Source organism: Chenopodium quinoa, unplaced genomic scaffold, assembly GCF_001683475.1.
Source record: "Chenopodium quinoa cultivar QQ74 unplaced genomic scaffold, ASM168347v1, whole genome shotgun sequence".
Taxonomy (NCBI): domain Eukaryota; kingdom Viridiplantae; phylum Streptophyta; class Magnoliopsida; order Caryophyllales; family Amaranthaceae; genus Chenopodium; species Chenopodium quinoa.
Window position 1 is genome coordinate 16,351,668 of NW_018742204.1, and position 11,015 is coordinate 16,362,682.

General features: G+C 33.7%; 2 protein-coding genes across 3 annotated transcripts; both read left to right on the top strand.

Annotated features, from left to right (window-relative positions):
* Positions 1-1,781: 1,781 nt before the first annotated feature.
* LOC110720125 (peroxidase 57-like) lies at positions 1,782-4,953 on the top strand. Its single transcript, XM_021899129.1, has 4 exons — positions 1,782-2,304; positions 3,383-3,562; positions 3,668-3,827; positions 4,299-4,953. The coding sequence occupies exons 1-4, from the start codon at positions 1,957-1,959 to the stop codon at positions 4,703-4,705; spliced, it is 1,095 nt and encodes a 364-aa protein (XP_021754821.1). The 5' UTR covers positions 1,782-1,956; the 3' UTR covers positions 4,706-4,953.
* A 1,524-nt stretch (positions 4,954-6,477) lies between these two features.
* On the top strand, positions 6,478-10,832 carry LOC110720142 (uncharacterized protein At1g26090, chloroplastic-like). 2 transcript variants are annotated; one of them, XM_021899149.1, is made up of 7 exons: positions 6,478-7,103; positions 8,241-8,384; positions 8,480-8,554; positions 8,655-8,848; positions 8,972-9,143; positions 9,222-9,641; positions 10,419-10,832. In XM_021899149.1, exons 1-7 carry the CDS (start codon positions 6,852-6,854, stop codon positions 10,548-10,550), a joined length of 1,389 nt encoding a protein of 462 aa, XP_021754841.1. In that variant the 5' UTR covers positions 6,478-6,851; the 3' UTR covers positions 10,551-10,832. The 2 variants fall into 2 exon arrangements, with proteins under 2 accessions (XP_021754841.1, XP_021754847.1); XM_021899155.1 differs by having other exon boundaries at positions 6,893-7,103; positions 8,321-8,384.
* Positions 10,833-11,015: the final 183 nt, after the last annotated feature.

Sequence of the window (11,015 nt, forward strand, 5' to 3'; positions counted from 1 at the left end):
AAAATTAGTTTATAATCATTCTAGTGTGTATCAATTAATTCTACAACCACTTCAATAATTCTCTTGATCAAATATCTTAATGATCCGAATTAAGAAAGGTATAATGTATGTTAATTTGTCAATAATCTTGTTTGTAGAAAAAAAAAAAAAAAAAAAAATTGTGTTAACTAAAGAACAACTAACAGGAGCAAAAAAGTCAAAGAAAGATTTGGTTTGTAATTTATAAGGAGTGAGCTACCCTGGCATAGTGGCATGAATGTGTGAAATATGTAACCTTCACCATATCGTAGTCGAATTTGGATTCGTTTCATACCCCAAAAATAAAAGGCAAACGCAGAATTAAATCATTACATGTATTAGGGCATACAGAGGGGACCTTCCACCGGGGCCAGGCCCCCCATAAATTATTGTAATTAATGAGTTGATTAACTAAAATAATCAATATTTACTTATAAAATATTGGGACATAGTGATTAGTTTTGAGCAAGAGGTTAAATTTTTAAATTCCGGCCCCTCTAATATATTCGGCCAAGATCCGCCACTAAGGGCATAGTAAATTTTTTTTTAAGAGTTTGCTAACTTTGATAGGGATTATCAAAGTGTGTTTGAAAACTTGGAATTATTTATTTAATATATTGTTGTCCAAATTGTGTATAGCCGGACCAATTAAGCTCTTAATGATATTATTCTTTTGAATACACTTTCATGTTCTATATATTTTCCTTTGAAAAAATATATATAGAAGAGTATCATACAAAACGAACCATTGTATACTAATACTATTGAAACAGGTTTTGTATCTAGAATTCCAGAGCATATTGATCTTGGTACGTTGCATATGCGTCCACCATGCATTGACTCCACCCATGACAATTGAACAAAATACTCGTACTAAGATTGACATCTAGCCCAACAAACTAACACTAGTCTATATTCAAGCAAAATTTCTGGAACCTGTCACAACGGGATTTGATGAAAAATTGAAGCTTAAACTATGATGAAATATATGTGTCAAAAAAAAAAAAAAAAAAACAAACAAACTATGATGAAATATAGCCCATCAATTTTTTTATTTATAAATATATTTTTGGAAAAAATTATAGTCCCATCATTTAGTACTTGGTTAAAATTAGTTTTTGTAACACAACAACAAAACATTACAAATATAATACGATTGAGTACGTACAAATGAAGAGGACAAATTAAACCAGATATCTTACGTATGGCCATATGTATGTATTGTATATGGTTACCGATTAAGGAAGAAACAAAAATGTTATCGGAAAGTCTACGATTTTTCCTTGAATTCATACAAAGTTACAAGATCTGTTCATTTGGTTTGCTAATTTATAATTAAATACAAACACCGAAATTGTACAATTATTAATATATCCATCAAATTGGTTATTTTAAACAGTACAATATTATGGCATTGATACACCTGTTGATTAAATTTATAATATAACAACAATATTGATGCGTTATTTACGGCCATATGTATGATTGGGTTTATTTTTTTTGACATTCTTCTGTTAGATTATGATTTTGTCTATATAATTATATTTTGGAAATTAAAAAATGCTGAACACCTAAATTGGAATATATGGCAATTTGCAGTTCAGATTTTGAGAAAAATCGTGCATGTGTCTAACAACTAAGTTAAGGAGATGTGGTGCTCTGAATGGAATATTGTCAACTAGTTATTTTTTATATTTATCTCTCTTTGTCTCATGCATATATAAAGATAACTCTTGAGGGTTCAAACAAATCACCAACTACTAGCCAAGCTAAAACCACTAAAGCTAGATATATACGTCTCTCACTTTGAGGAGATTCGGAAAAGAGCTAAAAGGCGCATTATTAATTAACAATATTAAGATATATCAAATTTATAATACTGTCAAGTAAGTTTAAAAACACACGTAAACTTAAGTTGAGGGGGTGTAGGAACTAAAAATGAGGCATTTAGTAGTTGTGGCCTTATTACTTGGGCTCATATCAATATTAAGTGAAGTGTGTGAGTCTACTCATCGTTTAAATTTGCAAATAGGGCCTATTGTGATTGGTCGAGGTCGAGGCCGAGGTAAGCCCTCTAAGGGTAGTCCACCTCCACCTCCACCTCCTCCTACCCCTACTAGTCCTAGTACACCTTCTGGGTTGAAGGTAGGTTTTTACAAAGGGCTATGTCCTAATAATGTGGATGTTGAGGCAAGTATTACAACCGAAGTTCAAGTACAATTTGGCAAGGATCCAACTATTCTTCCTGCCCTTCTTCGCATGCAATTTCATGATTGTTTTGTTCATGTAAGTACCAACTTCTCTATTCAACTTTATTTTATTATTTTTTTTAACATAATTTCTCCTTCTATTTTAATGTTTTCACACTTTCTAAAGGTTATTTCAAAATTTTGTTTAAATTTAATTATTCACTCTTTGTCATCATTATTTTTCTGAACATCATTATGTATATGTTTTTTTCTCTTATTTTTTTTCGAGTTGTACCCAATTGATTCCCCAGATAATTTATTTATCTGGGGGTATAATCGTCTTTTCAAGTATCAGTTAAGGGGTACATGTGTCTTTTCATGTACTAATTAAGGGGAACATGTGTAATTTCCTCACCAAACAGTAAAAGCAAGTTGTAAACAGTAATTGGACAGCTCACCAAAAGTACTGAATAAATTACCACGTTTTTTCAATATATTTACAAAAATGTCATCAGATTAACAAAAATTCATTTATTAGACAGATAAACTTATATTTGCCCCTTTTTTTCCCCTAATTTCTCTAATTTGACATCTAAAACAACCATTGCTTATTTATGTATCTAATCTCTAAAATTTCCATATTTTTCCTTAAAATTATACTTTTAAAACTATTATATTTTAATTTGCGATTCAAGGTCATTTTGTCCTTTTGCATATAAGTAAAAGAAATTGGCAATAAGAAAATAACTTAAAGAGTACTTTCAATAACTAAATAAATACATTCCACATCTTTTACATTGAAATCTTTTTTTTTTTTTTTTGGGTTTTTTGTATTAACTTAAAAAACATAATACGGAGTACTATTTCTAGTAATACCAATATTAATTATTTTGGAAACAAAGTTCTTAAGAATTTAATATTTAATTATCTTAACTATGAATTTGTAACACTAAAATGGATACCCAAGAAGACATACATTCTTTTGCATACTTATACACGTTATAGTATTATAGTAAAGAACAAGAACAACATACCCTATCTACTCCTATCTTCTTATTATAGGCGCATGATTTCAATTTTTATTTTATTAATATCCTAAATAATTAATTAAATTCATTTACATATTTTTCTTATCCTGATTATTCATATTTGATTGACTTTATTAATGTTTATAGGGATGTGATGCGTCAATCCTAATAGCCGGGTCTTCAAGTGAGAGAACAGCAGGTCCTAATCTTAGTGTAAGAGGATATGATTTGATAGATACTTTAAAAGGTGTTGCAGAAGCCGCATGTCCCGATGTTGTCTCTTGTTCAGATATTATTGCAATCGCTACTAAAGAAGTACTTAAATTGGTAATATATATTCGAAATACAAAATAATTTTATTTTTTTTTTAAAAAAAAAAAAAACTTCGGATTAGAACTCATTATCTAACAATTTTCGGGTCATTATTTACAGGGAGGAGGACTAGAATATCTTGTAGAAACAGGACGAAGAGATGGACTCGTATCAAATGCCGATGATGTTGATCTTCCAAGTCCTTTTGCATCTGTTTCTGATAGCATTTCAGCCTTTGGTGCCAAAAATTTTAATCCTGAAGAAATGGTTGTTCTCTTAGGTATACTTCGGGCATATTCTCTCCAGATTATTTTTAGTTCAATTCTTAATTTCCTTCTCTTATACAATATTCAGTTCAGTTCATTCAGCTCCAATAAGTTCAGTTTAGCTCAATTCAGTTAATTGGAATAGGGCCTTTGTACCACTATTTCATCTCCAATGTGTAGATATTTCCTCCAATTTTAGTTTAAAAATATTATAATTACTCCAACCAAACACCATATAATAGAGGTTGTTGCATATATTGCTTTTGGCCTTCACTATTTTTTTGGTCTTGAGCTCTATTTATGTAGTAGTAACATCTTATCGTGTCAACATGGGAATTAGGAAACATGGAAAGTTCTAACACCCAAGGTTTTCTATATTTGTGTTGATTTCCCGATCTAAAACATTTTCGTTTTAAAAATATTTTAGTTAATCGACATGACATGCACCTTTGACAATCTTACCTAATTCTATATTTGTGAAACAGGTTGTCATACGGTAGGAATATCACATTGTGACTTCTTTGAAGACCGTTTGTACCAAGATACTAACCAATTTGACCCAAATATGGACTCAACCCTTCGAACACAATTGAAGCCGGTATGCCCTAAAGGAATGGGATCAAACAACGTTACCTTTCTTGATCAAAATCCGTCGAGCTCAAACATAGTTGACAACTCTTTCTTTGATCAAATTGTCAAGCAAAGAGGAATTTTACCAATTGATCAAGCACTAGCTCGTGATCGTCAAACAAAGGACTTTGTTCAACAACTCGCCCAAAATCCTAACGCATTCGCTACGAAATTGGCTAGTGCCATGGTGAAGTTGCAAGCACTTGATGTGCTCACTGGTAATCAAGGGCAAATTAGAAAAGTGTGTAGCAAGTTCAATTAGAGTGCTTCTTCTATTTGATGAATTGAAGCACAAGATTTTGAACGTTTCGACAAGGCATGATAATGAAGAGTCAAAGACTAAGCTACTTGGCATTCAAAAGAGAAGTCGAGTTATAATATTTCTAACATGTATTTTTTACAATAATAATGTAGCCGTTGTAATATTGTTGTGATTTGTGTCAATAATACATTTTCAATTTTGCTTACTAAAAGAAAGCAATATGCAAGTTTATATGATTTGATTGGAATTTGATTTGAGCTCATACAACCTAAAACTTGAAAAGAACAATGTGACTTATATAGCTAGGTCAATTCACCATATTTCATGACCAATTAATCAATTATATTAGCTATTGAAATTTGATAAAGAACCTCAAACCAATAACGGAATGGCCCCATGGGCCAATTATGAAATCGACCATTTGAATTTTAAATAACTAAAATCGTTCCAAACAACATGTTTACCGTCGTTAGTTATTACTAGAGCTGATAATTACTTAGCAACAATTCTCAAATTAAATTCAATTTTTTAAAAATATACGTAGTATATATAGGCAAGGAGAATGAGAAAAAGTAAAAGACTGTCATTGTGAGAAGAGCTCCTAATGCGTAGGATACAAGTGTAGGAAACAAAATAGAATTGTTACAAGGTACAATGTTCATATAATCACTACCTCAGATGACCCACATTAGTTTATTTAGTTATAAGTCAACTGCTCAGTTTACCTCATAATATGTGCTATATAGTTCAATTGTCAAATTTGTTGGGACGAAGATGAATGTCTGCAATAATGTAATCAATCTGCCACGAGGCCTCCACAAAATCTTAACTAAGGTTATAGCCTTCAATTGAAATATTTTTACGCCTTGTTCAACTACAAGAAGAATGTCGTTGTGGATTAGTCGTTAAACTTTTAAACTAAAAAATTCTTGAGATTGAACTCAAACAAGCTACGATAGATATACCATATACATACATAACAAGAAAATTCCTCAATCTAAATTTAATTTGTGAATAATAGGAGTAGTATTTGTTACCCTCACTGGCACTCCATATTAAGTGTTTAGATGATATCTTCAAATTACCAACAAAGAATTAAATTGATATCAATAAAACTAAAATTTAATTTTTGCGTTTCTTAATACAGATGCAAGCATATTAATGATTCCTCAAAAAAAAATGCAAGCGTATTAATGATATTATTTAAGTACTATCAACGATATTATTGCAATCATTAATGATTAAAGCTATTATAGGTTGAGAAATGCCCGCGTAACTACACGGGCGTTCGCGTGAACCAATCCTAACAACCCCAAGCTCGAGCACGGCACATCAGTTCATTAGTCATCACACAAGACACAACTAGGGATGGCAATGGATCTGGACCCGACCCGGATCCGTGGATCCAGATCCCTTTTTCACGGATCTGGGTCTTCAAATTTTGGACCCGACGGATCCGGGTCGGATCCGGATCTTGCTGACAAAAACGGATCTGGATCTGGGTCTGGGCCCTAGACCCGGATCCAGATCCAGATCTGTGGACCCGTTTTTTTATTTTTCCTATTTAAAAAAACTAAAATTGTTTGTTTTATTATTAAAAATGTTGATAATGTTAGTAATGATAAAGATTAACCCTTTCAATAGATGAATTTTGGATGCTCATATTATATACATCATCGTTGTTTTTTCACTAGTTCATATGTAACATCGTTTTTTTTTTTTTTGTTTATAATTTTAATTCAAAATATGAGTGTATAAGTTGGTTAATTTGGGGTTGAACTTAATAACCAACAACGTAAGTTTGAAATAAATTTTTTGACCCGAACATTACATATATTGCAAAAAATTAGGCAAAATATATTGGACCCGTTTTGGACCCGGATCCGTTGGACCCGACGGATCCGGATCCGGGTCTTCATTTTCTAGACCCGACGGATCCGAGTCGGATCTGAATCCTATATACAAAAACGGATCTGGACCCGGGTCCATCCGAACCCGGTCCAGATCCGACCCGTTGCCATCCCTAGACACAACCCTCCACACCAACATGTTTCAAAAAAAAAAAAAAAAAAATAAAAAATAAAAACTCAAATTATTATCTTTGAAACCCAGAACTGTACTACTGAAAGGACTGCATACCAAGAACATGGCTAATTCTCTCTCTTCCTCTCTCCAATCACTGCCATTTCTTCCATTTTCAACTTCCTTAAACCCTAATTTCATCGATTATACTCGTCCACAATTTACTGGAATAAGAAGAAGAGGAAGAAAAGCCTTACAATTAGTTATCCAAGCTAATTCCAGCAACCAAAATTCTGATGAAATTTCCACAAAATTGGTTACTTTTCTGGGTAAAGGAGGTTCTGGAAAGACCACTGCTGCTGTCTTTGCTGCTAAAGTTCGTGCACATTCCTTTCAATTTGATTATAATTATTATTCCCAGTTTTATTATAATTTTGATGAAGTTATGGTTTATTTTGCCTATTTCAGTTATTTTATGCAGTGTTTTATTTTGATTGTTAAATGTTGAAATTATCTGAATACATTGAGATTGATTGCTAATTAAAAAAAATGTGTATGAAGTTTTGATGAACATGATATTGGTTTTCTGGAAGTTACTTGAAAAAGAAAGCTGCAGATTGAAAATAGATGTAGCTAAACTTAGTAAGATTGAAAATTATCATTGGTTTTATTAACTAGGATACATTGTGATTGTTCTGGGTCTGAGAGAAGAGCTTTTGGTGTAGGTTATGGTGTAGTTAACATGTAAATTGTGATTGTTTTTTGATAGAGTATAAAACATATTCCTATGCCTCAATCAACTTAAGCTTTTGGTTGAATTGGTCCTCTAACATGGTATCAGAGCCAGCGTGACACAAAGGTCACGGGTTTGAATCTCATCCGCCCCTCCTTCAAAGTGGAATTAATTCGCATATGAGTGGGCCTGTATTGCATCCACATTTCAAGCTCAAAGGGCCTTTCATGTGAGGGGGAGTGATAGAGTATAAAATATATTCTTGGGTCTCATCCATCAGCTTAAGTTTTTGGTTAAATTGGTTCTCTAACATTTTTCTTTAGTATTAGTAGGATACATTATGATACTTAGGTGCTACATATTAGAAACTAGAAATGCAAATTTCAATCATACTCATGACTCATGATACCCGCTTTCTCGGTATGTTAGTGGCCGGTGAAGGAATTCTGATTTGGTTTTTATCAACTAGACAACTAGAATTGACAATGATCTAAAATCGAAATTGGGATTGAAAATAGTTAGTCAATTATATGTTGGGGAACTTAATCCTCCCTTCTCACTATTCAGTTAGCAATCAAAAGGTTTTTTTGGTAATTCATAGTCGTAATCAAAGCAATAGTCAGCTTATATTCGATAGCTTACAGGCTTAACTATATGGGGTTGATTGATACACAATTTTCTTTGACAATGAAATAGTAATATTTTAGTTATACCTTGAATTTTCTTCACTTGAGCTTAATCTTTGACCTTATCTTTACAATAGTTCATTTTTTGAACCAGCACTATGCAAAAGCAGGATATAACACATGCTTGGTGACACATTCTATGAACCTCACTGCTGAATACCTTCTAAATTGCAGTATTGGAACAACGCCGGCCATATGTAGCGACAACCTTTCAGTTGTTAGGTTGGAAACAACTAAAGTGTGTATTTTCTTGCCTTGCCTCTGCCTTTTCTCTAACTGGAGAACATTTTGAACATGTCTGTTCTCAAGCTAATTAATTTATGATACATGTAGATGCTTCTTGAACCTCTTAAGCGGCTAAAGAAAGCAGATGCTAGTGTTAACATGACACAAGGGGCCCTTGAAGGGGTAGGTATGTAACAACTACTAGTGTTATTGAACTATAATATTAAAGTCTCTTCTGAGATTCGTATATGAAGTTACTCATTTCTATATGTTGTGAACATAGATTGTTGGGGAAGAGCTGGGAGTGCTTCCTGGAATGGATTCTATATTTTCTAATTTTGCCCTTGAAAAGTTTGTTGGAACTTTGGGAATCAAAGCTTTGAGAACTGATATCAAGGACAAATTTGATGTTGTCATATACGATGGTGTAAGTACCGAGGAGACTTTACGATTGATAAGTGCTGCAAGCAGTGCAAGGTGATGAATTTTTCTATGCTCTAAGCCCTTTGATTTTTTCTAGAACAATTATGATGGTTTGTCTGTCTGTTTGTTTGTTTGTTTCTTGGTTTTCTTTTATGGAATTATGCTTCTGTTTTGCAGACTTTATGTTAAGTATCTACGTAGCTTAGCCGAAAAAACTGATTTTGGAAGATTGGCTAGTCCATCAATGTTAAGATTAGTAGATGAGGCCATGAATTCTAGTGGAGGTAGCTCCACTTTCAATGGGAAATTGAGTTCAGAAATATGGGATTCTCTTGAGAGGATTCTTGAGGTATTGGAGATTCTTTTCCACACAATAATAGTTCTCTGAGAAATATTGTGATTGATTGCATTGGTTTTCTATCTCCAGAGAGGAGCTTCAACATTTGCAGATCCACAGAAGTTTGGCTGCTACATTGTAACAGATCCATGCAATCCCATATCTGTAAATACTGCATTGCGTTACTGGGGATGTACAATACAAGCTGGTGCAAATATTTCTGGAGTACTAGGCAAAGCTTCTCAACAGTCTTCTGTGGAATCTGTGGAAAGTGTCAAAGATACTTTCTTGCATTTACCATTTGCTTACATTCCAGATCTTGGTAAACATTCTTCCTTGGATTGGGATATGATAATTTCGCATGCTGAGAGTAAAAATGCCAGAGAACTTCTGCAACTTCCGAATGAGAAACCTAAAAACGTAATGTCCCCAATCAAGTTTGATCCGTCAAATAGATGTATCACTCTTTTCATGCCTGGTTTCGCCAAGTCAGAGATCAAGCTCTATCAGGTATCCTTGGCTACTTCCTCTTGGTGCTGTCATAGGCCTTTAATGCTCTGTAGTTGCATTTCCTGAGACTGTTCCAAGGTCAACTATAGATCATGATATTTGTTTCACTAGTCCATTCTTTTCTTGCAAAATACGTAGTAATGGAAACAACTTTTGGGTTTATAAACATTTATGAGCATAAAACTTCCTTTCTTTTTTTGTGGTGGAGTGGGAGAGGGGTGGGGGGGGGGGGGGGGGAAGACGTGTGAGGGGTGGCAAGATAATATTGTGTAGTGAGTTGAATTACCAGTGCTGCTGCTAGCCATCATTACTAATACAATTGGCCACTGAGCCAGTCACTGGCTTCGTACTTTCTTTGTAACCTTTGAAGTGTATGTCCTGGAGCCCTAGACTACTTGTTAAAGTACATTCTAAGTGTTTCTGTGATGTAAAAAGAGAAAATTATGAATGTAGCCTAATAAAACATAATTATAGTGTATAGTGAAATGGGAATTACCAGTGTCGCCCCTAGTCCTCCACCACTTACCCTAGAGCTACTGATCCAGCATCCATTGGGCCAGCCCTGGGCTTCATTTTTTCCTGGTAACCTTTTAGTTGTATGTGTACGTCCTTGCTTAAGAGGAACTAGACTAGTTAAAGCACATCCTGAGTGTTACACTGTGATTTTAAAGAGAACATGCTGAAAAGTAGATGTAAGCCTGTAACAAGACAGTTATGATTTATCCCTCTATTGTTTATCTGAATTTACTGATTCTTAGTATTTGTAAAAACATGCAGTATCGAGGTGGATCAGAGTTGCTGGTGGAAGCCGGGGACCAAAGAAGAGTCATCATGCTACCTCGTGGTATTCAAGGTAAGGTAGGAGGTGCTAAATTTACAGACAGAAGTCTTGTAATTACAATGAAATAGTGATTCTCTCGAAGTGATTGATATATCAGAAGCATGGGCTGATTATCAAAGTAATAAGGTTGTAACATATCTTTTGCCCCTTCAAAGGTGCTAACAAATCAGTAATTTAACCATTTATAGAGCTTCATTTTAAAGCCTGGGATAACTTGATACGGTATTTTAAGCCTGAAGAATCAAAGCTATTGTTCATTCATTCAATTCACAACTAGTCTTCTGTAACCTTATCAATAATCCCTGGTGTATGGTTGTTCTAATATGGAACCTATACATTCAGTTTCTCAACATCTTCGCATTTAAATATCATAAATCTAATCAGTTCAGAGTCTTAGAAATTTCCTCTATATAAGCATCATTCGTGTTGTCGTTGGCATTATCCATGCGGTTACAAGATTGCCCCGACTTAAATTGTCCACAACAGCTGATAATTTCTGTGATTCAACTTTTGCAGCCAGTACTTTCAATCTC

Excerpts from the sequence above, each read along its gene's own strand:
- LOC110720142 (XM_021899149.1), top strand. The coding sequence starts at position 6,852 with ATGGCTAATTCTCTCTCTTCCTCTCTCCAATCACTGCCATTTCTTCCA. Across the intron at positions 8,849-8,971 it reads AGTGCTGCAAGCAGTGCAAG|ACTTTATGTTAAGTATCTAC; the intron begins GTGATGAATTTT and ends TCTGTTTTGCAG. Across the intron at positions 9,642-10,418 it reads CAGAGATCAAGCTCTATCAG|TATCGAGGTGGATCAGAGTT; the intron begins GTATCCTTGGCT and ends AAAAACATGCAG.
- LOC110720125 (XM_021899129.1), top strand. The coding sequence starts at position 1,957 with ATGAGGCATTTAGTAGTTGTGGCCTTATTACTTGGGCTCATATCAATA. Across the intron at positions 2,305-3,382 it reads TTCATGATTGTTTTGTTCAT|GGATGTGATGCGTCAATCCT; the intron begins GTAAGTACCAAC and ends TAATGTTTATAG. Across the intron at positions 3,563-3,667 it reads CTAAAGAAGTACTTAAATTG|GGAGGAGGACTAGAATATCT; the intron begins GTAATATATATT and ends CATTATTTACAG.